The sequence below is a fragment of the Dendropsophus ebraccatus genome, chromosome 9, assembly GCF_027789765.1.
Source record: "Dendropsophus ebraccatus isolate aDenEbr1 chromosome 9, aDenEbr1.pat, whole genome shotgun sequence".
Lineage (NCBI taxonomy): Eukaryota > Metazoa > Chordata > Amphibia > Anura > Hylidae > Dendropsophus > Dendropsophus ebraccatus.
The window spans coordinates 8,086,814-8,114,803 of NC_091462.1; the positions used below are offsets into that span (position 1 = coordinate 8,086,814).

Here is a 27,990-nt window from a genome sequence, read left to right on the forward strand (position 1 = left end):
AGCATTCCGCCTATGTATACCCCGTGCAGAGCATCCCGCCTGTGTATACCCCGTGCAGAGCATCCCGCCTATGTATACCCCGTGCAGAGCATCCCGCCTGTGTATACCCCGTGCAGAGCATCCCGCCTATGTATACCCCGTGCAGAGCATCCCGCCTGTGTATACCCCGTGCAGAGCATCCCGCCTGTGTATACCCTGTGCAGAGCATCCCGCCTGTGTGTACCCTGTGCAGAGCATCCCGCCTTTGTATACCCCGTGCAGAGCATCCTGCCTGTGTGTACCCTGTGCAGAGCATCCCCCCTGTGGACCCTGTGCAGAGCATTAACCCCTCCGCGGCCGGAGCCTGCAGAGCCCCAGCCTGAGCCCCTGTGACCCCGCCCCCTGCTGCATACATTAGGTGACGTCAGCTGCCGGCCCCGCCCCCGCCTCCACCAGTCCTCAGTGCGCTCCATGCTGCGCGGTCCGTGCGCCCCCGGCTCCAGGCTGCGCCCCCCGCGGACTTGTCAGGACCCCCAGACTGATGCCAGGAGCGGCCCCCCCGGCCCCGGAGCTCGGTGAGTACCCCCGGCCGCGGACTCCGCACTCCCCGGAGATGTCTGACGGAATTCAGCCGAAACTCTGCGCCTCAGTCCGCTCCGCCGGGACCCCCATCCTGCACGGTGCCGGGGTCCCCCCGAGTGTCCCCCAAACTGTGCCCCTCACCCCGTGACCTCACTGTCAGTGCTTATACCCCTGAGCTGCCCCCCCTGGTGCCCCCGATATTCTCCGCCTGGCACCAGGGTTACTGCCCGGGATGGGGGCAGCTGGGGCAGGTGTCTGGTCTCTTTGCCCCCTCTGTGTCCTGGTGGGCACAGGGGGCAGATCTGGGTAAAGTTGCTGCCCGGCTTCTGGGTATGATACAACTGTATATTGTGCTAAGATGCCCGGCTGGTTGTGGGCACAGGAGGGGACGGGCACACTGCGGGTTGGTATCTGGTAGTGGGAGCCGGATAGATGTCTGTGCTGCCACTTTAGCCCATGGGCAGAGGTAGGTGCCCCCTGTCTGGGCTGCTGCTGACAGGTTATTGTCGGGCAGGGTGGGCACAGGTAGGTGGGTGCGGGGTGCTCGGTGCCCGCTGTGGGGTAGCCAGCCTGGTAGCCAGCGCACGGGAAGCTTTTATTTCACATGGTAATTGGTGTCTTTGTGGTCGGGGGCTGCGCCATTAACCTTCACATCACGTCTCCAGGAACATCAGAGAGGGCGAAGCAGGGGAGGGGGGACAAACCCTGCCCCCTGCCTGTGCCCCCAGCCCTCCCTCTGCCCCCCAGTACCCCCTCTGTATGCACCCCCTCTGCCCCCCAGTGCCCACTCTGTATGCACCCCCTCTGCCCCCCAGTACCCCCTCCTATATGCACCCCCTCTGCCCCCCAGTACCCCCTCCTATATGCACCCCCTCTGCCCCCCAGTACCCCCTCCTATATGCACCCCCTCTGCCCCCCAGTACCTCCTCCTGTATGCACCCCCTCTGCCCCCCAGTACCCACTCCTGTATGCACCCCTCTGCCCCCCAGTATCGCCTCTGTATGCACCCGAATCCCTCTGTGCCCCCCTGTATCCCCTCCTGTATGCACCCCACTGCCCCCAGTACCCCCTCCTGTATGCACCCCTCTTCCCCCAGTACCCCCTCCTGTATGCACCCCGAATCCCTCTCTGCCCCCCAGTACCCCCTCCTGTATGCATCCCAAATCCCCCTGTGCCCACAGCCCTGTCTGTACCCCTTCTGCCCCCAGTACCCCTACCCTTTATTTACCCCCTTCCTGTTTGCACCTCGAATCCCCCAGTACCCCCTTCTCTGGACACAAATTTCTCAACTTTGCCCAAAAAGTAACAAAAACTTTCTCAGTTCCCCTGGAGTCTCCTGTTCTGAGGAGCTGGCACTGTGTGATCGTTGTAGACCCCCCTTCCCCCTGTGATCGGTGTAGACCCCCCTTCCCCCTGTGATCGGTGTAGACCCCCCTTCCCCCTGTGATCGGTGTAGACCCCCCTTCCCCCTGTGATCGGTGTAGACCCCCCTTCCCCCTGTGATCGGTGTAGACCCCCTTCCCCCTGTGATCGGTGTAGACCCCCCTTCCCCCTGTGATCGGTGTAGACCCCCCTTCCCCCTGTGATCGGTGTAGACCCCCCTTCCCCTGTGATCGGTGTAGACCCCCCTTCCCCCTGTGATCGGTGTAGACCCCCCTTCCCCCTGTGATCGGTGTAGACCCCCCTTCCCCCTGTGATCGGTGTAGACCCCCCTTCCCCCTGTGATCGGTGTAGACCCCCCTTCCCCCTGTGATCGGTGTAGACCCCCCTTCCCCCTGTGATCGGTGTAGACCCCCCTTCCCCCTGTGATCGGTGTAGACCCCCCTTCCCCCTGTGATCGGTGTAGACCCCCCTTCCCCTGTGATCGGTGTAGACCCCCCTTCCCCCTGTGATCGGTGTAGACCCCCCTTCCCCCTGTGATCGGTGTAGACCCCCCTTCCCCCTGTGATCGGTGTAGACCCCCCTTCCCCCTGTGATCGGTGTAGACCCCCCTTCCCCCTGTGATCGGTGTAGACCCCCCTTCCCCCTGTGATCGGTGTAGACCCCCCTTCCCCCTGTGATCGGTGTAGACCCCCCTTCCCCCTGTGATCGGTGTAGACCCCCCTTCCCCCTGTGATCAGTGTAGACCCCCCTTCCCCCTGTGATCGGTGTAGTGACAATGATGGGAGTATAGAGACTGATAGTGACAATGATGGGAGGAGTAGTGACTGACGGTGACAATGATGGGAGGAGGAGTAGAGGGAACGTTGGTAACAAGAAACCCACTGAAATGTACAGGAGACTTGTATACCTGCTATATACCGGGTTTCCGCAGGGTCTTGTATACTTTTGGCTCCCATAGAGGCGCTCCGTCTTATTTTTCCAGAAGAAGAAGAATTCTCTCTTATCGCTGAACAAAAAAAGAACCTTTATTATATACTGTACAGTAGTTGTATCACAAACAGCATAACCAGACATATCCCTGGTGGTGGCGGGGGTCTTACATTTGGGGGGGGGGGATGCCTCCACTTTTATTGTATATGTCTTTATTATTTATATTTATTGTTTGTTTACACTCTTTGTATCCTTTCTATTCTCTTTTCATCCAATATACCAGATGCCACATTATCCTTCCCTCTGCCCGCCCCTCTATCATCCCTCTGCCCGCCCCTCTATCATCCCTCTGCCCGCCCCCCTCTATCATCCCTCTGCCCGCCCCTCTATCATCCCTCTGCCCGCCCCTCTATCATCCCTCTGTCCGCCCCCCTCTATCATCCCTCTGCCCGCCCCCCCTCTATCATCCCTCTGCCCCCTCTATCATCCCTCTGCCCCCCTCTATCATCCCTCTGCCCGCCCCCCTCTATCATCCCTCTGCCCGCCCCCTCTATCATCCCTCTGCCCGCCCCCCTCTATCATCCCTCTGCCCGCCCCCCTCTATCATCCCTCTGCCCGCCCCCCTCTATCATCCCTCTGCCCGCCCCCCTCTATCATCCCTCTGCCCCCTCTATCATCCCTCTGCCCGCCCCCCTCTATCATCCCTCTGCCCGCCCCCCTCTATCATCCCTCTGCCCGCCCCCCTCTATCATCCCTCTGCCCGCCCCCCTCTATCATCCCTCTGCCCGCCCCCCTCTATCATCCCTCTGCCCGCCCCCCTCTATCATCCCTCTGCCCGCCCCCCTCTATCATCCCTCTGCCCGCCCCCCCTCTATCATCCCTCTGCCCGCCCCCCTCTATCATCCCTCTGCCCCCCTCTATCATCCCTCTGCCCCCCTCTATCATCCCTCTGCCCCCCTCTATCATCCCTCTGCCCCCTCTATCATCCCTCTGCCCCCTCTATCATCCCTCTGCCCCCTCTATCATCCCTCTGCCCCCTCTATCATCCCTCTGCCCCCTCTATCATCCCTCTGCCCCCTCTATCATCCCTCTGCCCCCTCTATCATCCCTCTGCCCCCTCTATCATCCCTCTGCCCCCTCTATCATCCCTCTGCCCGCCCCCCCTCTATCATCCCTCTGCCCCCTCTATCATCCCTCTGCCCGCCCCCCTCTATCATCCCTCTGCCCGCCCCCCCTCTATCATCCCTCTGCCCGCCCCCCCTCTATCATCCCTCTGCCCCTCTCTATCATTCTCCTCTATCTTTCTCCGGCCCCTGAGCCTAATTTTCTTACAGATACTGACTCTATGGATTAGTATGGATGGAATTGCTCCTGAATTTGTTGTTACATAAAAGGTTGTACAGTGCGGGGGGGGGGATCGTGAGGCTGCGGCGGGCTGTGGGGGATCGGGAGGCTGTGGGGGATCGGGAGGCTGTGGGGGATCTGGAGGCTGCGGGGGATCTGGAGGCTGCGGGGGATCTGGAGGCTGCGGGGGATCTGGAGGCTGCGGGGGATCTGGAGGCTGCGGGGGATCGGGGGCCACAGATGCTGCTTTGTTCTCTCGGTTATTTGCAGACTCTTAGGCCGATCTGATCAGTTCTCAGGCTGATGGGATTCGTCTCACACAGATCTGCCAAATATCGGAGACTTTGTGTAACTTGGAGGGATGGTAAATGTTGGGGTGCAAGCTGAGGTTTCCCCGTTCTGTTCAAAGTGCGGATACCCCGGTGCTTCTCTCTATCTGCTGTGTATAGTGTGGACCCTTCGGTGCTGTATACTCCCAGGCCTACACTATGCTCCATGGGGGGGGGTTATTGGCCAGTGCTGTATACTCCCCACCTTACACTATGGGGGGGGGGGTTATTGGCCAGTGCTGTATACTTTCCACCTTGCTCTATGGGGGGGGGGGGGGGGTTGTTATTGGCCGGTGCTGTATACTCCCCACTTTACACAATGGAGGGGGGGGTTGTTATTGGCCGGTGCTGTATACTCCCCACCTTACACTATGGGGGGGGGGGTTATTATTGGCCGGTGCTGTATACTACCCACCTTACACTATGGGGGGGGGGGTTGTTTTTGGCCGGTGCTGTATACTCCCCACCTTACACTATGGGGGGGGGGGGTTGTTATTGGCCGGTGCTGTATACTCCCCACCTTACACTATGGGGGGGGGGGGGTTGTTATTGGCCGGTGCTGTATACTCCCCACCTTACACTATGGGGGGGGGGTTGTTTTTGGCCGGTGCTGTATACTCCCCACCTTACACTATGGGGGGGGGGGTTGTTATTGGCCGGTGCTGTATACTCCCCACCTTACACTATGGGGGGGGGGGGTTGTTATTGGCCGGTGCTGTATACTCCCCACCTTACACTATGGGGGGGGTTTGTTATTGGCCGGTGCTGTATACTCCCCACCTTACACTATGGGGGGGGGGGGGGGTTGTTATTGGCCGGTGCTGTATACTCCCCACCTTACACTATGGGGGGGGGGTTGTTATTGGCCGGTGCTGTATACTCCCCACCTTACACTATGGGGGGGGGGTTGTTATTGGCCGGTGCTGTATACTCCCCACCTTACACTATGGGGGGGGGGTTATTATTGGCCGGTGCTGTATACTCCCCACCTTACACTATTGGGGGGGGGGGGTGTTTTTGGCCGGTGCTGTATACTCCCCACCTTACACTATGGGGGGGGGGGGGGGTTGTTATTGGCCGGTGCTGTATACTCCCCACCTTACACTATGGGGGGGGGGGGGGTTGTTATTGGCCGGTGCTGTATACTCCCCACCTTACACTATGGGGGGGGGGTTGTTATTGGCTTGTGCTGTATACTCCCCACCTTACACTATGGGGGGGGGGTTATTATTGGCCGGTGCTGTATACTCCCCACCTTACACTATGGGGGGGGGGGGGGTTGTTATTGGCCGGTGCTGTATACTCCCCACCTTGCACTATGGGGGGGGGTTGTTATTGGCTTGTGCTGTATACTCCCCACCTTACACTATGGGGGGGGGGGTTGTTTTTGGCCGGTGCTGTATACTCCCCACCTTACACTATGGGGGGGGGGGGGTTATTGGCCGGTGCTGTATACTCCCCACCTTACACTATGGGGGGGGGGGGGGGGGGTTATTGGCCGGTGCTGTATACTCCCCACCTTGCACTATGGGGGGGGGGGTTGTTATTGGCCGGTGCTGTATACTCCCCACCTTACACTATGGGGGGGGGGGGGTTGTTATTGGCCGGTGCTGTATACTCCCCACCTTACACTATGGGGGGGGGGGGGGTTATTGGCCGGTGCTGTATACTCCCCACCTTACACTATGGGGGGGGGGGGGGGTTGTTATTGGCCGGTGCTGTATACTCCCCACCTTACACTATGGGGGGGGGGGGGGGGTTGTTTTTGGCCGGTGCTGTATACTCCCCACCTTACACTATGGGGGGGGGGGTTATTGGCCGGTGCTGTATACTCCCCACCTTACACTATGGGGGGGGGGGGGGGTTATTGGCCGGTGCTGTATACTCCCCACCTTACACTATGAAGGGGGGGGGTTGTTATTGGCCGGTGCTGTATACTCCCCACCTTACACTATGGAGGGGGGGGTTGTTATTGGCCGGTGCTGTATACTCCCCACCTTACACTATGGGGGGGGGGGTATTGGCCGGTGCTGTATACTCCCCACCTTACACTATGGGGGGGGGAGGGTATTGGCCGGTGCTGTATACTCCCCACCTTACACTATGGAGGGGGGGGTTGTTATTGGCCGGTGCTGTATACTCCCCACCTTACACTGTGGGGGGGTTGTTCTTGGCCGTTGCATTGTGCTGCCGCTTTTATTATCCCCCTCCATGCTCTGTAATGGCCTTTGTGTTTGCCAGCGGCCGGTGCGGGCTGCATTGGGGGGCACTGATGTGTAAACATTGCTTGTGTGTTGCATTGGGCAGGGATGGAGGGCTCTGCGCTGGGAGGAAGCGAGCGGAGACTCCTAATCCCAGGTAGGTGTCATTGCCTTTGTTCCTGGCTGCCCAGGGCTGCCGCTGGTAATTGACAGCCCTGGCCCCGGCTGACCCCTGTCACACTCCGGGGGATGGGGGGACGTGGCACGGATCCTGTCTACATCAGGCTGCACTGAGGTGGTCCCATCAATAGCCGCACACAGAACAAAGGGCTCGCTGTGCCCACCTGGGAAAGGGATTTGTCATCCGCCCCTCGCCCGTGTGTTTATCCCTTGGATACACGTGGTTTTCCTTGCGGTGGAATGCCATTTACGTATACTGGAGGCTGTCCCCATCCGGGACGGTGCCGGGGTCTTCTGCTGCAGATGTTACCCCCAGTATGACTCATGGATAGGACTGACATGTAAGAAGAAACATAGCAATGTATATACCCTCACATCCTCTATATACCCCTATAGCATATTCCATCACACTGTCCGCTTGTCACAGGGTTAGCCTATAAAATCCATGGTCTCTCTCTTCATAGTCAGGGTTTAGAGTGTCAGCTCTTCTGTCCATTCTCCTGCAATGTGGCTTTTATTTCTCATATCACTTTGTATATCTCTCATGGGTTGTACAGCGCTGCGGCATAGAGCGGTACTATATACAGACCAGTCTCCTGCGCTGCCTTTGTCTGATGGTGAGACTGGTCTTATAACAATAGGGGGCAGCAGCAGTCAGCGGGATGGAGGAGAATGTGAGGAGACATTGCAGAACACACAGGGCTGGAAGGGGAGGACGGACTCCTTGCCAGGACTTGCTGGGAGATGTAGTCCCACAACCTAACTACTTACAGGGTTCTTACTTTGAGGACAAATGTTAAGAATATGAAATGTACAGAATATACTGTGTGTAAAATCCGGAGACCCTGAGGTTAATCACCATGGAGTCGAGGAAATATACCGCAAACCGATCACCATGTCAGGAGAGATGTCAGAGTCTCCATCCTGCCGCAGCAGATTCATCTCCGTGTACAGCGGGGGGAACGTCCGTCACATGACCAGTGATGATGAGGATGATGGGACCCAAACTCTGATTCGCCCCATTTTACGTCACTGGAACCTCTGCGGCTTTTCCGTCCGGATTTCACAGCAGTAAAAGAAGTGAGATGCAGATGCCCGAGCTGTAAATGAGGTGGGAGGTTAGCGGCGGGAGGTAAATGAGGTTAGCGGCGGGAGGTTGGCGGATTCACTTAGCGGCGGGAGGTGGGCGGATTCACTTAGCGGCGGGAGGTTGGCGGATTCACTAAGCGGCGGGAGGTCGGCGGATTCACTTAGCGGCGGGAGGTAAATGAGGTTAGCGGCGGGAGGTCGGCAGATTCACTTAGCGGCGGGAGGTCGGCGGATTCACTTAGCGGCGGGAAGTCGGTGGATTCACTTAGCGGCGGGAGGTTGTCGGATTCACTTAGCGTCGGGAGGTCGGCGGATTCACTTAGCGTCGGGAGGTCGGCGGATTCACTTAGCGGCGGGAGGTCGGCGGATTCACTTAGCGTCGGGAGGTGGGCGGATTCACTTAGCGGCGGGAGGTGGGCGGATTCACTTAGCGGCAGGAGGTGGGCGGATTCACTTAGCGGCGGGAGGTGGGCGGATTCACTTAGCGGCGGGAGGTGGGCGGATTCACTTAGCGGCGGGAGGTGGGCGGATTCACTTAGCGGCGGGAGGTCGGCGAATTCACTTAGCGGCGGGAGGTCGGCGGATTCACTTAGCGGCGGGAGGTCGGCAGATTGTGACCCAGAATCCTGAACTTGTGAATTTGTGCCATTCAGAGGATTCTGTAGACTGGAGACGAGTGCACCAAACCCTCAGCTGTGGGCAGGGTTTTGTCTGTACCAGTCTTCACCCTCTGAATGTAGACAGCGTTCACTGACAGCAAACAGAGATCTGGTATCTTGTTGAAAATACAATGTTTATTAGAAAATGGAAGAACTGGATGATGATGATGATGATGATGAAGGTTTATGGGTCTGAAACTATAAAATATTACAGATGTCTATGTCAGCAAAGCGTTCATGGATTCTGAGTATTCTGCATATAAATTGTGTAAGGAATGGGGCTCTGGTGGTGATTGGAGGATAAAATATCATGCAATGGCACAATAGTGAGTGCAGCTCTGGAGGTGACTGGAAGATAAGACCAGATGTAACAGCAGAACAGTGAGTGCAGCTCTGGAGGTGACTGGAGGATACAGCATGATTACAGGTGGCCCAGTGGTTAGCACTGTAGCCTTGCAACGTGTTTGCGTGGGTTTGCTCCGGGTACTCCGGTTTCCTCCCTCACCCAAAAACATACAGATAGGTGAAGCGCTGCAGAATCTGTGTGCGCTATACAAATAAACAATTCTATTATATTTTATATCATATGTACATCAGATTGTTACGGGATCCGGCCGTGTTATATGGACGTGTAACCTCTGACGTTCTATGATGCTTTGTGGGTCTCGGCGCAGAGCTGAACATCTGGTTTACGCAGCCGCCTGTGTTTACTCTTCAGATTTGTGTAATTTTGTGATGATGAAATGTTGTTCTCCTGCAGCAGATGCTGTATCCCCCCCCCCCCCTCCGGGGGTCTCTGAGAAGGAGCCGGGGGCAGAGGGGCTGTGATCTCTCCTCCGAAGCTGAAGTGCTCCCTGCAGTTCTCTCTACATTGTATCCGCCGATCCCTGTGTTACATTGTATCCGCCGATCCCTGTGTTACATTGTATCCGCCGATCCCTGTGTTACATTGTATCCGCCGATCCCTGTGTTACATTGTATCCGCCAATCCCTGTGTTACTATAGAACACTATATTACTTTGTGCCTAGAGAGTCATGTGATGGTTTAGAACATAGTTAGTTGTATCCAGTGATCTGTATGTTACACTTTGATCCCCATCCCTTTGGACAACCGGGGTCCCTCTCTTGTTGGTCCCCATACCGTCAGCCCCCTGGGTCCCCCTCTCTTGCAGGTCCCCCCCCCCCACCTTGCTGATCCCTCTCTTGTTGGTCCCCCTCTCTTGTTGGTCCCCCTCTCTTGTTGGTCCCCCTCTCTTGTTGGTCCCCCTCTCTTGTTGGTCCCCCTCTCTTGTTGGTCCCCCTCTCTTGTTGGTCCCCCTCTCTTGTTGGTCCCCCTCTCTTGTTGGTCCCCCTCTCTTGTTGGTCCCCCTCTCTTGTTGGTCCCCCTCTCTTGTTGGTCCCCCTCTCTTGTTGGTCCCCCTCTCTTGTTGGTCCCCCTCTCTTGTTGGTCCCCCTCTCTTGTTGGTCCCCCTCTCTTGTTGGTCCCCCTCTCTTGTTGGACCCCATCTTGTCAGCACCCTGGGTCCCCCTCTTGTTGGTCCCCCTCTCTTGTTGGTTCCCATCCAGTCAGTCCCCTGGGTCCCTCTCTCTTGTTGGTCCCTCTCTCTTGTTGGTCCCTCTCTCTTGTTGGTCCCTCTCTCTTGCTGGTCCCCATCCTGTCAGCCCCCTGGGTCACCCTCTTGCTGGTGCCCCCCTCATGTTGGTCCCCGCCCCCTGGGTCCCCCTCTTGTTGGTCCCCCCTCTTGTTGGTGCCTCTCTTGTTGGTCCCCATCCGGTCAGCCCCCTGGGTCCCCCTCTTGTTGGTCTCCACCCGGTCAGCCCCCTGGGTCCCCCTCTCTTGCTGGTCCCCATCCGGTCAGCCTCCTGGTGCCCCTCTCTTGCAGGTCCCCCCCCCACCTTGCTGATCTCTCTCTTGTTGGTCCCCCCCTCTTGTTGGTCCCCCTCTCTTGTTGGTCCCCATCTTGTCAGCACCCTGGGTCCCCCTCTCTTGTTGGTCCCCCTCTCTTGTTGGTCCCCCTCTCTTGTTGGTCCCCCTCTCTTGTTGGTCCCCCTCTCTTGTTGGTCCCCCTCTCTTGTTGGTCCCCCTCTCTTGTTGGTCCCCCTCTCTTGTTGGTCCCCCTCTCTTGTTGGTCCCCCTCTCTTGTTGGTCCCCCTCTCTTGTTGGTCCCCCTCTCTTGTTGGTCCCCCTCTCTTGTTGGTCCCCCTCTCTTGTTGGTCCCCCTCTCTTGTTGGTCCCCCTCTCTTGTTGGTCCCCCTCTCTTGTTGGTCCCCATCTTGTCAGCACCCTGGGTCCCCCTCTCTTGTTGGTCCCCCTCTCTTGTTGGTCCCCCTCTCTTGTTGGTCCCCCTCTCTTGTTGGTCCTCCTCTCGTTGGTCCCCATCTTGTCAGCACCCTGGGTCCCCCTCTTGTTGGTCCCCCTCTCTTGTTGGTCCCCATCCAGTCAGTCCCCTGGGTCCCCCCCTCTTGTTGGTCCCTATTTCTTGTTGGTCCCTCTCTCTTGTTGGTCCCTCTCTCTTGTTGGTCCCTCTCTCTTGTTGGTCCCTCTCTCTTGTTGGTCCCTCTCTCTTGTTGGTCCCTCTCTCTTGTTGGTCCCTCTCTCTTGTTGGTCCCTCTCTCTTGCTGGTCCCCATCCTGTCAGCCCCCTGGGTCACCCTCTTGCTGGTGCCCCCCTCTTGTTGGTCCCCGCCCCCTGGGTCCCCCTCTTGTTGGTCCCCCCTCTTGTTGGTGCCTCTCTTGTTGGTCCCCATCCCATCAGCGCCCTGGGTCCCCCCCTCTTGTTGGTGCCCCTCTCTTGTTGGTGCCCCTCTCTTGTTGGTCCCCATCCCATCAGTGCCCTGGGTCCCCTCTCTTGTTGGTGCCCCTCTCTTGTTGGTGCCCCTCTCTTGTTGGTGCCCCTCTCTTGTTGGTGCCCCTCTCTTGTTGGTGCCCCTCTCTTGTTGGTGCCCCTCTCTTGTTGGTGCCCCTCTCTTGTTGGTGCCCCTCTCTTGTTGGTGCCCCTCTCTTGTGGGTGCCCCTCTCTTGTGGGTGCCCCTCTCTTGTGGGTGCCCCTCTCTTGTGGGTGCCCCTCTCTTGTGGGTGCCCCTCTCTTGTGGGTGCCCCTCTCTTGTGGGTGCCCCTCTCTTGTGGGTGCCCCTCTCTTGTGGGTGCCCCTCTCTTGTGGGTGCCCCTCTCTTGTGGGTGCCCCTCTCTTGTTGGTGCCCCTCTCTTGTTGGTTCCCCCTCTCTTGTTGGTTCCCCCTCTCTTGTTGGTGCCCCTCTCTTGTTGGTGCCCCTCTCTTGTGGGTGCCCCTCTCTTGTGGGTGCCCCTCTCTTGTGGGTGCCCCTCTCTTGTTGGTGCCCCTCTCTTGTTGGTGCCCCTCTCTTGTTGGTGCCCCTCTCTTGTTGGTGCCCCTCTCTTGTTGGTGCCCCTCTCTTGTTGGTGCCCCTCTCTTGTTGGTGCCCCTCTGGCAGCTGCTGGCGTTCTCCTCCCTGCATTGTTATGACGGCCGCAGCCTCTGGTGTGTGCGCGGTGAGTTATGGTAATGGACAGAGCGCAGAATGTGGAGATTTCACAGGGAATTGAGCGACCAAGCAGCGGATGTGTGAGATTCATTCGCCTCTCGTCCTCGGCGGTAATTGCTTCTCTTCTCTCCAGGTGGATAATTAAAACTCGCGAGTCCGTTTTTGTTCTTGGAGATGAGAAATCTCAGCAAAGAGCGGCACATATGTAACGTGTTCCCTGCCGCCAAAGTGGTATACAGAGAGTACAGTCACTATATGTCCTGTATACAGATAGTACAGTCACTATGTGTCCTGTATACAGAGAGTACAGTCACTATATGCCCTATATACAGAGAGTACAGTCACTATATGTCCTGTATACAGAGAGTACAGTCACTATATGCCCTGTATACAGAGAGTACAGTCACTATATGCCCTGTATACAGAGAGTACAGTCACTATATGTCCTGTATACAGATAGTACAGTCACTATGTGTCCTGTATACAGAGAGTACAGTCACTATATGTCCTGTATACAGAGAGTACAGTCACTATATGTCCTGTATACAGAGAGTACAGTCACTATATGTCCTGTATACGGGGGGGGGGGGGGGGGGGGAACAGTCACTATATGTCCCATGGGGTGGGGGTGGGGGGGTATAATTGCAGAGCTGTATTTAGATTCCCATATAGTATATTTAAGGTTAGGGCCCAAAGATCCAAACCCCCTGTTGTGGTCACATGACAAGTCTCTGTCTGCCGCCTCTAGGGGGAGCTCTTTGCATACAGATTTCCAAATCTTCCCTTGTTCTCTATACTGAATGTATACAGGCCGTATGTATCATGGATGTTAGTGGCCTTTAGCTGTTGGCTGTCATGTGGGCATGCTGGGAGTTGTAGTTCTGCTCTTCTCAATGATATTTCCTCTGAGCTTTTGCGCACTTCTTCCTCCTTTTCCACCTCGGGGGGATCCTGAGATATTCCGGACAGCTCTGGGTTTATGAATTTCTCTCCGTCTCGGCTGAAGGTGACTCTATGGAGAGAGGACATTAACCGCGGTGACCAGAGGGTTTAATCAGAATGTGATTGCTGAATGGCGGGAATCTGCATGGTGACTCCCCGCGCTCCCTGCCGCCGCCGCCCCAGTCGCAGGACTCTGTTAAATTGGAATTTTCTCTTGCTGTCGGCTGAAAGTTATTAATTGCACCAGGACGCTCGGAGGTGGTGGTGAGCGCGGTATAATGCATGGCCGTGAAATGACTGTACGTGAGCGTCGTGTCCGTCCTGGGAGCGCGGCGGATTGCCCTCCGGTTGGCGCCCATGTTAACCTGTGGTATACACTTACATCTCCGCAGTCACTTTACTCAGTCTTTACCTTAGTTCTTGCATTTTATTCATGAACCAGGAGGATCAGGATGAGCAGCGATTTCTTTAGACATGAATGGGATCTGGAGGGATATGAGAAGTTCACTTCCGGATTATTCCTGATGATCTGATTAGAGGAATTAGACCTATTTTGGGGGGTTTCATTTTTTTTTTCGCCTCCGTCCTGCCCGGCGGCGGACGCCTCATCTGGCAGCGTACGGCGCAATGTTTTCTGGAGGGAGTGGAAGGAGAAGATGAACTTTGGAATGAAGCGACTTTGTGAATATCTCAGTCGGATAATGTAATTTTGCAGCTGCAGGGAGGAGCGCTGCCAGAATCGCTCTGCTCCGTAGCCGTTCCAGAAAAACCGCTCAGCTGGGACTCGCCGGCTGATCCAGGATTCACTCCCAGTGACTTGTGGTTGTGACGTGCGCCAAAACTCACAGGCGCAAAACCTCTAATAACTCGCTGCTCACCGCATCCAGTAACCCCAGCTCCGGCCTGGCACAGGAGGGGTTAATCACCGCCAGGGGGTCCAGAGACCGCAGGGGGGGGGTGGCAGCGTCCGCCGAGATTCCCACTATGGAAGCCAATGGCTGATGTGTGTTAATGTATGGCTCATGAAAACTCCAGAGCAGCAGTCACCATTCTGCTGCTTCTCTGTAACCGGCTTATCTGGGGGCAGAATCTGTCATCACCTGCTGGTTCATTGTCTGCTGGCAGCTAGGAGAATAGTGAATGCAGCTCTGGGGGTGACTGGAGTGTGATGGTGGTCCGTGTTCGTGTAAGATTACTGAAGGAATTCTTCAGAGGGGTATCGGACAGCGATGGCGCAGTGGACAGTGCTACGTGTAGTGGTCATCTCCAGCAGTTACAGAGTTAATGAAGCTTGTGGTCATCCCCAGTATTACAGTGTTATTGGGAATAGTGGTCATGCTCTGCATTATGGGGTTAATGGGGATAGTAGGAAGTGCTGTATATACTGGTCACATTTGCCAGCAGTCAGAGGGTTAATGAGGCAAGTGGTCATCCTCGCCAGTAGTTAAAGGGTTAATGTGGCAAGTGGTCATCCTCGCCAGCAGTCAGAGCGTTAATGAGGCTATTGGTCATCCTCGCCAGCAGTCAGAGGGTTAATCCTCCAGATGTTCGGATCTCATCTCTCCCAGTCACTTATTCCCACCGTAGATCTGACGCTTCCCACTGGTGACCTCTGGTGGCAGATTATTGGGTTTGGCGCGGTGTCGGTCATCTGCTCGCTGCCAGAGCTCAGAGTGCGATCTCGGGGTCATTTCCTTTTCCTGTTCCCGGTCACATCCCAGGTGCTGACGAGCTGGAAACAGTCAGTAAGCTGCGTCCCCCGGCTGACATACTGAGTGTTGTTGTGCGGTCTCAGCCCTCTGCGCTGTCCAGGTGACACATTGGCGCAGCTCCTGGGCCCCAGCTTCCTCTGCTGCTCGCTGACCCCGGCCGTGTTTTTCTCACCTCAGATGATTGACGTCCATTGTGGTCATGTCGGAAGGATTCTTCGTGGATAATGGATTACCGGAATCCGTCCTGTAGAGGTGACGTTGGGCGCCATCCGATAAGCGAAGGTCGCCGCCGCCCACAGCGAATAACATGGGTGTGATCCACAGTTTAACACGACAACAGCAGTCATGGCGGCCACCTCTGCCTCCGCAGTATAACCCCACAGCAGCAGTCATGGCGGCCACCTCTGCCTCCGCAGTATAACCCCTCATCATCCATCATGGCGGCCACCTCTGCCTCCGCAGTATAACCCCTCATCATCCGTCATGGCGGCCACCTCTGCCTCTGGAGTCATGTGACCACCGTTACACTTTGTGCAGAAGCGCAGACATTTTTCCTTCCAGTTGGCGGAGCGTTTACTTAGCGCGGCCCCTCGTATAAATCTGTTCCGTGCCGCCGGGCACAGATGGTGCCAGCCCTCAGAAATCTTGAGTAAATGGCGAACGTCTGGGCCAGCGGTGGCGGCAGGGAGAGATAACGCTGTGTAATAATGTAGGGGTGTCTGCCCGTGTGTACATTGCGGGCAGCGTGTTTACTCTTCTGTCCTCGGTCATTTTCTGCCCGCTTCTCCCCGGTTATCGCCGCCTCTGCAATTTCTGATTGCTACGGTTGGCGAGATGTAAATATCGTAAAATCAGGAGTCGTCTTTATATTCCAGATCTGTCGGCGGCTGCGGTGAAGCGTTTGGTACAGATTTATATCTCTGCTCCCTGCTGATAACCGAGAACAGCGGGCACACTGCACTGCCGGCCAGGGACAGTACCCTAGTGCCAGCCACAATGCCCCAGTGCCCTTTGTAGTCCCTCTTCCCCCCAGTGCCCTCTGTAGTCCCTCTTCCCCCCAGTGCCCTCTGTAGTCCCTCTTCCCCCCAGTGCCCTCTGTAGTCCCTCTTCCCCCCAGTGCCCTCTGTAGTCCCTCTCCCCCCCCCAGTGCCCTTTGTGGTCCCTCTTCCCCCCAGTGCCCTCTGTAGTCCCTCTCCCCCCCCCGTGCCTTCTGTAGTCCTTGTTCCCCCCTGTGCGCTCTGTAGTCCTTCTTCCCCCCTGTGCCCTCTGTAGTCCCTCTCCCCCCCCCCCCCCCCCCGTGCCTTCTGTAGTCCTTGTTCCACCCTGTGCGCTCTGTAGTCCTTCTTCCCCCCTGTGCCCTCTGTAGTCCCTCTCCCCCCCCCGTGCCTTCTGTAGTCCTTGTTCCACCCTGTGCGCTCTGTAGTCCTTCTTCCCCCCTGTGCCCTCTGTAGTCCCTCTTCCCCCCAGTGCCCTCTGTAGTCCCTCCCTCTCCCCAGTGCCATCATTGTCAGCTGCTGTGCCCCCGCTATACCCCAGTACTTCACAGTGCCCACAATATCGGTGACAGATTAGGTAGGTTTGGAGGCTTTGGAGATTATGTAGGTTTGGAAAGAATATACCACTTCTGCAGGACATACAGCAGCTGATAAGTACTGGAATAATTTTAAATTGAACTAAATGACAAATCTGTGTATCTTTTAGATGCCATTCAAAAAAGAAGAAAACTATTGCCCCCCTTTAACTGAGCATTGTCTGGGTTCAGGAGACCCCGTGTGAGCTCAGCCAGGAGCCCCTATAGAATATCCCCCCCCCTCACCTTATAATGACCTGGGGTAGAGGGTGGAATTGGCGCATATAATATAATTGGCGCACACATCACCTGTTATATCAGTCCGGTCTATGGTTCCGGATGGTTCGGCGTTGCGCTCCGCGGTCCGGCTGATGTGTAATAACCGCGGGGTCGGTGCCGTTAGTCACTTTCTGGCTTCATCTGTCATCTCTGGGATTTTGTGCCACACGGGTGGGATGATGCCAGGCAAGCTGCTGCCGCCTGGTACAGGCCGGGGCGACGCTGCCAGTGAAATCACTTATGGGGGCTCCCCTGCCGCACCAAGCCAGTAAGCTGTGGGCAGAGGGCGCCGACTTCCAGGGGGTAGAACAGCGAGCCCCATCCTGCCCCGCTGCCCGCCGCTCCCTACAGGCACAGAGCACAAGTGGCATCTTCTGTATACCGAGCCGTAAGCTATAAGCCTATGCATTATGTCCGGTATTTCGGCTCAAAGGGGTTGTTCACAATTTTGTTTTTTTAAATCAACTGGTGCCAGAAAGTTATATAGATGTGTAATTTACTTCTGTTTAAAAATCTCCAGTCTTCTAGTACTTATCAGCTGCTGTATGTCCTGCAGGAAGTGGTGTATTCTCTCCAGTCTGACACAGTGCTCTCTGCTGCCACCTCTGTCCATGTCAGGAACTGTCCAGAGCAGCAGCAAATCCCCATAGAAAACCTCTCCTGCTCTGGACAGTTCCTGACATGGACAGAGGTGGCAGCAGAGAGCACTGTGTCAGACTGGAGAGAATACACCACTTCCTGCAGGACATAGAGCTGCTGATAAGTACTGGAAGAGATTTGTAAATAGAAGTCAAATATAAATTTCTGGCACTTTTTGACACTAGTTGATGTGCAATAATTTTTTTGCTGGAGTTCCCCTTTAAGGTTATGTAGTGGGGCCCCAGAGCCTCTAGGATCACGTCTGCACGATAACTGCAGCCATTGTTCCCCCACCTTGTCCCAATGTGGCTGTAGCTTTATCATAATATCTTTCAGATATTATCCAGATTGCACCCCTCCCCCAATGATGCCAGGACATGGCGCCCCCCCTTGTTGCTATTTCCCGACTTGTTTTAAATTGCATTTAATCTGGAGCTGTAATGAAGTACGGCCGGCGCGGCATCCATCTTCCCGTCTCACGTTTTGTGTTTTTTTTTTCTTTCCGTAACTGGTAAAGCAATTTAAAAATTAAATGTAAAATGCATGACCATTAAGCGTCGGCCGCGGCCGTTGCTGCGCCCATCTCATTCCCGCTCAATAGATTCCGTGTACTGGGGCCGCAGAATTGTCGTCATGAATAAAACCCAAGACAGATTCTGCTTAATGATTCATCTAGATGCGGAGATCGTACACAAGATTGGGGGAGGTGACCTCTGACCCCGCCGCGTCGTCCGTTCCTGGAAAAGCTGGGTGCGGGCATGATGGGAGCTGTAGTCCTGCGGCAGAGGCGATTGTGGCCGTTGCCGCCTCCCTCGTCCTCTGCCGTGTCAGGCTGTCATTCTCCGAAGATGTCTGAGCCGAGACTGTTACCGGGGATATAATTCGTCTCTTTGGAAATCAGGGAGATAAAAGAGAGAAGACGTTCTATTCATCGGCGTCCGTCAGAGGCGCGGGGCGGCCGAGATAACATTCAGGCTCCAGCGTCTTCTCTCGGACATTGTCACTTGTCAGCGAACAGACAGCTCCACGTCTCAATTCAGCCTCTGAGGATAAATGGCGCAGGGCGGTGCAGGAGGCAGATTAGCGGCATCTTCTTCTAGAAATAACACGTGGAGGGCGGAGCCTGAGGAGCGCGCATAATGAGGTGACATTTATTGGTTGAAAATATCATCCGCCATGTAGGGAGGAGTTCTCTACTGTAAGAGCGGTCACACTATGGAGTCTGTACTGTAAGAGCGGTCACACTATGGAGTCTGTACTGTAAGAGCGGTCACACTATGGTGTATATATTGTAAGAGCGGTCACACTATGGGGTATATACTGTAAGAGCGGTCACACTATGGGGTATATACTGTAAGAGCGGTCACACTACGGTGTATATACTGTAAGAGCGGTCACACTACGGTGTATATACTGTAAGAGCGGTCACACTATGGTGTAAATACTGTAAGAGCGGTCACACTACGGTGTATATACTGTAAGAGCGGTCACACTATGGTGTATATACTGTAAGAGCGGTCACACTATGGAGCTTATACTGTAAGAGCGGTCACACTATGGGGTATATACTGTAAGAGCGGTCACACTATGGTGTATATACTGTAAGAGCGGTCACACTATGGTGTATATACTGTAAGAGCGGTCACACTATGGTGTATATACTGTAAGAGCGGTGACACTATAGAGTATATACTGTAAGAGCGGTCACACTATGGGGTCTGTACTGTAAGAGCGGTCACACTATGGTGTATATACTGTAAGAGCGGTCACACTATAGTGTATATACTGTAAGAGCGGTCACACTATGGAGTATATACTGTAAGAGCGGTCACACTATGGTGTATATACTGTAAGAGCGGTCACACTATGGGGTATATACTGTAAGAGCGGTCACACTATGGGGTATATATACTGTAAGAGCGGTCACACTATCTGGTCTATACTGTAAGAGCGGTCACACTATGGTGTATATACTGTAAGAGCGGTCACACTATGGTGTATATACTGTAAGAGCGGTCACACTATAGTGTATATACTGTAAGAGCGGTCACACTATAGTGTATATACTGTAAGAGCGGTCACACTATGGGGTATATACTGTAAGAGCGGTCACACTATGGTGTATATACTGTAAGAGCGGTCACACTATGGTGTATATACTGTAAGAGCGGTCACACTATGGTGTATATACTGTAAGAGCGGTCACACTATGGAGTCTGTACTGTAAGAGCGGTCACACTATGGGGTATATACTGTAAGAGCGGTCACACTATGGTGTATATACTGTAAGAGCGGTCACACTATGGAGTCTATACTGTATGAGCGGTCACATTATGGAGTCTATACTGTTAGAGCGGTCACACTATGGTGTATATACTGTAAGAGCGGTGACACTATAGAGTATATACTGTAAGAGCGGTCACACTATGGGGTATATACTGTAAGAGCGGTCACACTATGGGGTATATACTGTAAGAGCGGTCACACTATGGTGTATATACTGTAAGAGCAGTCACACTATGGGGTATATACTGTAGGAGCGGTCACACTATGGTGTATATACTGTAAGAGCGATCACACTATGGGGTATATACTGTAAGAGCGGTCACACTATGGTGTATATACTGTAAGAGCGGTCACACTATGGGGTATATACTGTAAGAGCGGTCACACTATGGGGTATATACTGTAAGAGCGGTCACACTATGGGGTATATACTGTAAGAGCGGTCACACTATCTGGTCTATACTGTGAGATTAGTTATGGGCTTCCGCTGGGATCTATAGATTTGCTCTTATATTCCGTCCTTTGTGTTGTGTCTCCTGTTTGTGTGACTGATAGCGGCCGATCCTCTGATAACACTTCTGGGCACTGTGGGGTCTCTGCGTTCCCCTCCCCCCAGTACAAGGCTGCAGCAGGTTCATTGTGATAAGGCGCAGGGATCTTTGAGCTTAGTGATCGATCGGACTCTGCGGCCCCTGCGGACGCCCCTGGGGACACATTACAGTAATTATGTGGCTTGTTATGTGCCGGCGAGCTCTATATAATGTATCCAGCGCTCTCTCCCCCCCTCTCTCGCTCGCTCTCCTTTGTAACTCTCCATCCATTCAGCGCCGTTGCCCCCCGTGGTCTCGGGGTACACTGAGCCAGCGCCGGGCGCCCAATCACGCTGCATTTTGAGGCCTTTTCAGGACAAAAAGTCCAGTGAAGTTTCCTGTTTCTCAGGCGGAGAGGCGGCGGAGCGGCATGGGAGCGAGCGCTGTATTCTTGGCAGAGCGCTGGAATGTGGCGAGCTCTCGTCCCGGCCAGAGAGAGAGTATTTATTTAGCTCTGAATCAGCCCTTCTCCGTTCCAGGAGAGCTGTCAAAACACATTACACTGGACGGCCATTCAGCGAGAAATCCCAGCGTCTCCAGCGGGCGAGGACCTGCAACCCCCCCACCCCGGACGAGGGACCCCAAAACATCTCCCCGGAGAACATGGTAAATATCAGCCCAAAGCCGCTCAATGTCAGCTACATTGCTTACTGGGAAGGCTGCATGGCCTCTACCTGACAACCACCTATAAGCAGTATAGTCCCTGACAACCACCTATAAGCAGTATAGTCCCTGACAACCACCTCTAACCAGTATAGTCCCTGACAACCACCTCTAACCAGTGTGGTCCCTGACAACCACCTATAACCAGTATAGTCCCTGACAACAATCTGACCACCCTGAACCAATATGGTCCCTAAAAATCAGTCTTACCTACCAGAACCAGTATTATTCCTGTAAACCAGTTGGACCATTACGGTCCCTGACAGTTCGTCTGATCTACTAGAGCCAAAATGGCCCCTGACAACCAGAACCAGTTTGGCCTCTGACAACCAGTCCCACCAACTAATCTGGCTACCCCTGCCCCAGTATTGTCCCTGACAACCCACCTGACCACCATTGCTCCTCAGTTGGAATATATCTATAGAATGAAACCCCCCTCCTTCCCTATATACCAGGTGACAACTCTTGTGGAGCTGTAACGTTGGCCACACTGGTTGTCAGTGGTCTTTTTTTGTGTTACATCTTGGCTAGAATGGAGCTGGAGGTGAGGGGGAGCGCCCAAGGGACATGGGGCCCCGGGGACATGGGGGGATGTATAGGTGGGGCCCCGGGGACATGGGGGGATGTATAGGTGGGGCCCCGGGGACATGGGGGGATGTATAGGTGGGGCCCCGGGGACATGGGAGGGATGTATAGGTGGGGACTTGGGGGGGGGGGGGGGGATGTATAGGTGGGGCCCCGGGGACATGGGGGGATGTATAGGTGGGGCCCCGGGGACAGGGGGGGAGGTATAGGTGGGGCCCCGGGGACATGGGGGGATGTATAGGTGGGGCCCCGGGGACATGGGGGGATGTATAGGTGGGGCCCCGGGGACATGGGGGGATGTATAGGTGGGGCCCCGGGGACATGGGGGGATGTATAGGTGGGGCCCCGGGGACATGGGGGGATGTATAGGTGGGGCCCCGGGGACATGGGGGGATGTATAGGTGGGGCCCCGGGGACATGGGGGGATGTATAGGTGGGGCCCCGGGGACATGGGGGGGATGTATAGGTGGGGCCCCGGGGACATGGGGGGATGTATAGGTGGGGCCCCGGGGACATGGGGGGATGTATAGGTGGGGACTTGGGGGGGGGGGGGGGATGTATAGGTGGGGCCCCGGGGACATGGGGGGATGTATAGGTGGGGCCCCGAGCGCTGTCAGCGGAGCGGCTGGGTTATCCCTGCACATCTGGATGATGATGTGGTAGATTTGTCCGCCCTCGCTGCTCCCGGGTCACGCTGTAATCCGAGCCGGCTCGCTCATGGCAGCGCTATTTATAGATGGTGGAACACGTGTATAAATAGTGCGGACACCGGCTGCCCGCCTCAGTACTGTGCCCATCCGGGTAACATTCCCGCAGACTTCTGCAGAAATCTTCATGGGGTCACTTACAAAACACAACGTGTGAACACGGCCTTACAGAGCCCCCTCCCGCCGGTGCGGCAGGTCATACATTACCATGTGTTCTGCTGATTCCTCTGTGCTGCTGAGAGGTACTGGATGCCTGGTTCCCCAGCTTAGAGGGGCTGATGGTCCTTTATTATAGCGGGACCATGTTAGAGCGGCCGGATACAGGACACCGGTTACATGTCATTATAGTTCTGCCGTTCTGTTTGTGGAATCGGTAAGTGTCGGCCTGGAATTAGTGGGGGATGCTGTGACCCATTGTCCCCCGTCATGTTGGCCCTAGTGCTGCTGTGTGTGGCCGTCGCTCCCGCACCTTGTTACATTGGGACATGGGACGTTGTTTCGGCCCTCAGTACAATGACTGATACTTTGTTTCCATCGATTGACATCTTGTTCCTTCTAATGATGTGTCAGGGAATTGATTGCCTTTGTATTGTTCAGTGGCTCCGCCTCCTTCTCCTCCATTGTTGTGGATGCTGTGAGGATCAGCGCGGAGCAGGCAGCTCTGTTACCTGTTCTTCAGCGCTCCCCTCCTCTTCACGCCCTGGATGAGGAGTTAATGATCCTTACAGAAACTCTTTCTGGTGTTCTGCGCTCTGCTCCTGCGGGCGACATCAATCAGCGCAATGTAGAAATCAGGGCCGCGAGCTGCAGGATATCGATGCAGGAGGTGGAAACCAGCACCGTTGTAGACACGGTCTGGGGTGACCATTGTAGACTCGGTCTGGGGTGACTATTGTAGACACTGTCTGGGGTGACCATTGTAGACACGGTCTGGGGTGACCATTGTAGACGCGGTCTGGGGTGACTATTGTAGACACGGTCTGGGGTGACCATTGTAGACGCGGTCTGGGGTGACCATTGTAGACACTGTCTGGGGTGACCATTGTAGACGCAGTCTGGGGTGACCATTGTAGACACTGTCTGGGGTGACCATTGTAGACACTGTCTGGGGTGACCATTGTAGACACTGTCAGGGGTGACCATTGTAGACGCAGTCAGGGGTGACCATTGTAGACACGGTCTGGGGTGACCATTGTAGACACGGTCTGGGGTGACCATTGTAGACACGGTCTGGGGTGACCATTGTAGACACGGTCTGGGGTGACCATTGTAGACACGGTCTGGGGTGACCATTGTAGACACGGTCTGGGGTGACCATTGTAGACACGGTCTGGGGTGACTATTGTAGACGCGGTCTGGGGTGACCATTGTAGACGCGGTCTGGGGTGACCATTGTAGACGCGGTCTGGGGTGACCATTGTAGACGCGGTCTGGGGTGACCATTGTAGACGCGGTCTGGGGTGACCATTGTAGACGCGGTCTGGGGTGACCATTGTAGACATGGTCTGGGGTGACCATTGTAGACACGGTCTGGGGTGACCATTGTAGACACGGTCTGGGGTGACTATTGTAGACGCGGTCTGGGGTGACCATTGTAGACGCGGTCTGGGGTGACCATTGTAGACGCGGTCTGGGGTGACCATTGTAGACGCGGTCTGGGGTGACCATTGTAGACGCGGTCAGGGGTGACCATTGTAGACGCGGTCTGGGGTGACCATTGTAGACGCGGTCTGGGGTGACCATTGTAGACGCGGTTTGGGGTGACCATTGTAGACGCGGTCTGGGGTGACCATTGTAGACGCGGTCTGGGGTGACCATTGTAGACGCGGTCTGGGATGACCATTGTAGACGCGGTCTGGGGTGACCATTGTAGACGCGGTCTGGGGTGACCATTGTAGACGCGGTCTGCTAAAATAGTGAGACATCGGACAAACAGGAGCCTGGACAGGAGGAACAAAACCTCTCAATTACATGGGGAGGGGAGGAGGGGGGTGAAGCTGCATCTTGCCTCAGTCTGTGCTGTGAGAGGGGAGGAGGCGCACAGAGCACAGCTCTCTAGCAGGACACAGGTCAGTGACTACTATGCTTTACCCTGCTGCTCTGCTTTATCAGGACGCAGCTCTGATCAGTGGAGTCTCAGGTTGCTGTGCGCCATGTCCTGTGCTGTTAGTTACAGTGTATCAGCCCGGAGTCCATGCTTTACCCTGCCGCTCTGATCTGTGCTGTTAGTTACAGTGTATCAGCCCGGAGTCCATGCTTTACCCTGCCGCTCTGATCTGTGCTGTTGGTTACAGTGTATCGGCCCGGAGTCCCTCCTTTAAATATAGTCTTAGATACAGAGGCTTTGCAAACAGTATAACCAGTGATAGATTTGGATACTGCAGCAGTATCACACATCATAGGCTTAGATACGTAGCTCTACAGGTGGTATAAAGGATTGGATACAACGGCATTGGCAACTGTATTAAACATGACCGGCAGCCGGTCCTCCCATCTGTCTTGTATATGTGCACACTCAGCTTGGGTGAGCGTACATGTTCTCATAATTGGAAGAAAGCGTCTCCTATACTGGGACCAGTTACATCTATAGTAATGGTGTCTCCTATACTGGGACCAGTTACATCTATAGTAATGGCATCTCCTGTACTGGGACCAGTTACATCTATAGTAATGGCGTCTCCTGTACTAGGACCAGTTACATCTATAGTAATGGCGTCTCCTGTACTAGGACCAGTTACATCTATAGTAATGGCGTCTCCTGTACTAGGACCAGTTACATCTATAGTAATGGCGTCTCCTGTACTAGGACCAGTTATATCTATAGTATTGGCATCTTATATAATGGGACCAGTTATAGCTATAGTAATGGCGTCTCATATACTGGGACCAGTTATAGCTATAGTAATGGTGTCTCATATACTGGGACCAGTTACATCTATAGTAATGGCGTCTCCTGTCTTTCCCAGTGGTGTAGTGTGAACAGTGAGCTATCACATCGGTCTCCATCCTTTCTTCGCTATCCGGAGACGTCTTAAGCCTCAATCAGCGCAAATTGATCGTAAAAAAAAAAACATTAAACAGAAATAAAACAGGAAACAACTGAAAACCAGGAAACAATACAATAAAGTTCTCTCAGGCCGGAGACTTGTCAGATCAGAGGGAATCCCGGCCCGGCGTGTTCTGACAGACTAATCCACGTTGTGCTTGGACGTCATTCACACTGGCACGGAGTCTGCTGCGCTGTAATATATAGCAAGAAATGGGCATCTTGAAGAATAGGGGATCAGGGCCTATGGATCTATTTGACTTGACCCCACCAAATCACAACCTCCATGAGGTGAAGCCCCGCCCCAATCAGGACCCTCCAATAGGTGAAGCCCCGCCCTAATCAGGACCCTCCAAGAGGTGAAGCCCCGCCCTAATCAGGACCCTCCAAGAGGTGAAGCCCCGCCCCAATCAGGACCCTCCAAGAGGTGAAGCCCTGCCCTAATCAGGACCCTCCAAGAGGTGAAGCCCCGCCCCAATCAGGACCCTCCAAGAGGTGAAGCCCCGCCCCAATCAGGACCCTCCAAGAGGTGAAGCCCCGCCCCAATCAGGACCCTCCATGAGGTGAAGCCCCGTCCTAATCAGGACCTCCATGAGGTGAAGCCCCGTCCTAATCAGGACCTTCCATGAGGTGAAGCCCCGTCCTAATCAGGACCTTCCATGAGGTGAAGCCCCGTCCTGATCAGGACCTTCCATGAGGTGAAGCCCCGCCCTTATCTGGACCTGCATGAGGTGAAGCCCCGCCCTAATCAGGACCTCCATGAGGTGAAGCCCCGCCCTAATCAGTACGTCACCTGAGACAGGGTTCTCTTCAGTGTTTCTCAGGCCGTTGCCTCGTCCACCGCTCTTGTGTGTTTGCCTCCTGAATTTACTGCTGGACGTTGTTGCAGCCATCACAGTGGTCACACATTAGTCATCCAGGGTTGCCGGGGGTTACCACACAATTTCCTTGTTTCCCTACGTTATAATGCTGCGGCCGGGGGTGGGGGGTGTATTGTTCGCCTTTTGAAACCCTTCCTCCATTTGGCGTGCACCTTCTCTTCCCCATTAACCCCTCGCCGCCTGCGGCCTGCACCGCCTCATTAGCCGATCGTGTCTCATTCGCAGAACATAACGGTTAATCCCGGCGAACGTGTAGAAATCAAATCTCCGGCGTAGCTGCAAGCTTGCATATTTCTCGGAGCGCCGCTCCGGAGAGGCGTTTTTATGTGCATGTTTTGGCCCCCGGGACTTGTGAAAAACTTGGTCTTGTGTAGTTCTGGCGTTGGATTTCAGTGCGCTCGCCAGGAGCCATTAATCAGCGGCAGAGGTTACGTGAAGGGTGCGGCGTGTGTACAGATGTGGTTACAGGACGAACGCCGCACGATTTATAGGAGAGACACTCAATTCTCCGAGCTGGGGGACCCGCGCGCCGTTTATCAGCTGCCATCTTATTTATCACCTATTACCGCAGCCTTTCAGATATATATATACGCTTTAGTGAGACGCCGAGAAATCGAAGCGGAATATACGGCGCTTTATTTATTTATTTACCGGCTCTGCGGATTCTGGGAGAATCGTAAAACAAGGATCTAAACGTCGTGGCCGTGACTGGAAACACTGACGGAAAATTAGGATTGTGCGAATCTTGTTGTTGAGCGGGGGAGGGGGGGGGCGTTTACATGAGGAGGTAACGATGCGGAGCCGCCACATAACATGGAGGTGGAGAAGATGCCATGACGCCCTGTGTGACCCCGTCCGTATAGAGACACATGGAGGAAGTATACACCCGTCCAATCACTAGACGACATCCAGAGCTGCACTCACTATTCTGCTGTTACATCAGGTCTTATCCTCCAGAGCTGCACTCACTATTCTGCTGTTACATCATGTCTTATCTTCCAGAGCTGCACTCGCTATTCTGCTGTTACATTATGTCTTATCCTCCAGATCTGCACTCACTATTCTGCAGCAAACTGTTGTTTTTCTGTCCTTTTTTACCGTCTAATTTTCCAACATGTTTACTTTAGGCGTGCAACATATTTTTGTCCAAAAGCCCGCCAAATGGGTGTGTGGTGGGGGCGTCAGTTTAAAACTTGATACAACAGACAGATCTAAGGCCCTATTCCACGGAACGATTATTGTCCGCATTCGGCTGTTACGGCTGATAATCGTCCCGTGGAATAGAAGGCAACGATCAGCTGACATCGTTCATGTCGGCCGATCGTTGCAGTTGTTTGTTTTCAACATGTTGAAAAACAAACGACTGATACAGCAACGATCTGCTGCCATCGCTCCGAGGGATAGGAACGTCGGCAGCAGACGTTGCTGTATCCCTATGGGCTGCTGGTGTTAACAAGCGATGGGTTTTCTTTTCCACCAACCGCTTCTAGTTACCCACCTTCTATTGGATTCTCTTCTTCTGCCAGTGACGGGATGTCTGCAAGATAACGGCCCAGACGCTGAATCTACGGCCAAGACCCATGATTCCTGAGTGATTGTTCTTAATCTGTCGGTGCCAGAAAGGAAATGTTCTATGAAAAACCAATTAACCTCCGATTAATTACTGTAACATCTAACGGGGAGGAAATGGGCGAGAAACCGTAAAGGGGCCGTATATAACTGCGCCCGTATAACCATATATAACCGCCCATATAACCATATATAACTGCCCATATAACCGCCCATATAACCATATGTAACCACGCCTGTATAACAATGTGTAACCACGCCTGTATAACTAATATATATATATATATATATATATATATATATAAAAAACAGTGCCCGCAAATATCACTGCACCATATAACCAAT

The 27,990-nt window shown here is 54.5% G+C and overlaps 2 protein-coding genes across 4 annotated transcripts in view; one reads left to right on the plus strand and one right to left on the minus strand.

The window, feature by feature from the left end:
* The first annotated feature begins 437 nt into the window (after positions 1–437).
* SEMA5B (semaphorin 5B) overlaps positions 438–27,990 on the plus strand; it is a 214,979-nt gene continuing 187,426 nt past the window's right edge. For 2 of the 3 annotated variants that reach the window (XM_069982448.1, XM_069982452.1), the window contains exon 1: positions 438–554. The gene's annotated coding sequence lies outside the window, so the exon portion shown is untranslated. Of the gene's footprint in view, positions 555–20,780; positions 20,801–27,990 lie in introns of those variants that run through there. The other variant, XM_069982450.1, reaches the window with a different exon arrangement.
* Positions 22,924–24,042, minus strand: LOC138801735 (uncharacterized). The gene has a single exon (XM_069984827.1). It carries the CDS (start codon positions 24,040–24,042, stop codon positions 22,924–22,926), a length of 1,119 nt encoding a protein of 372 aa, XP_069840928.1.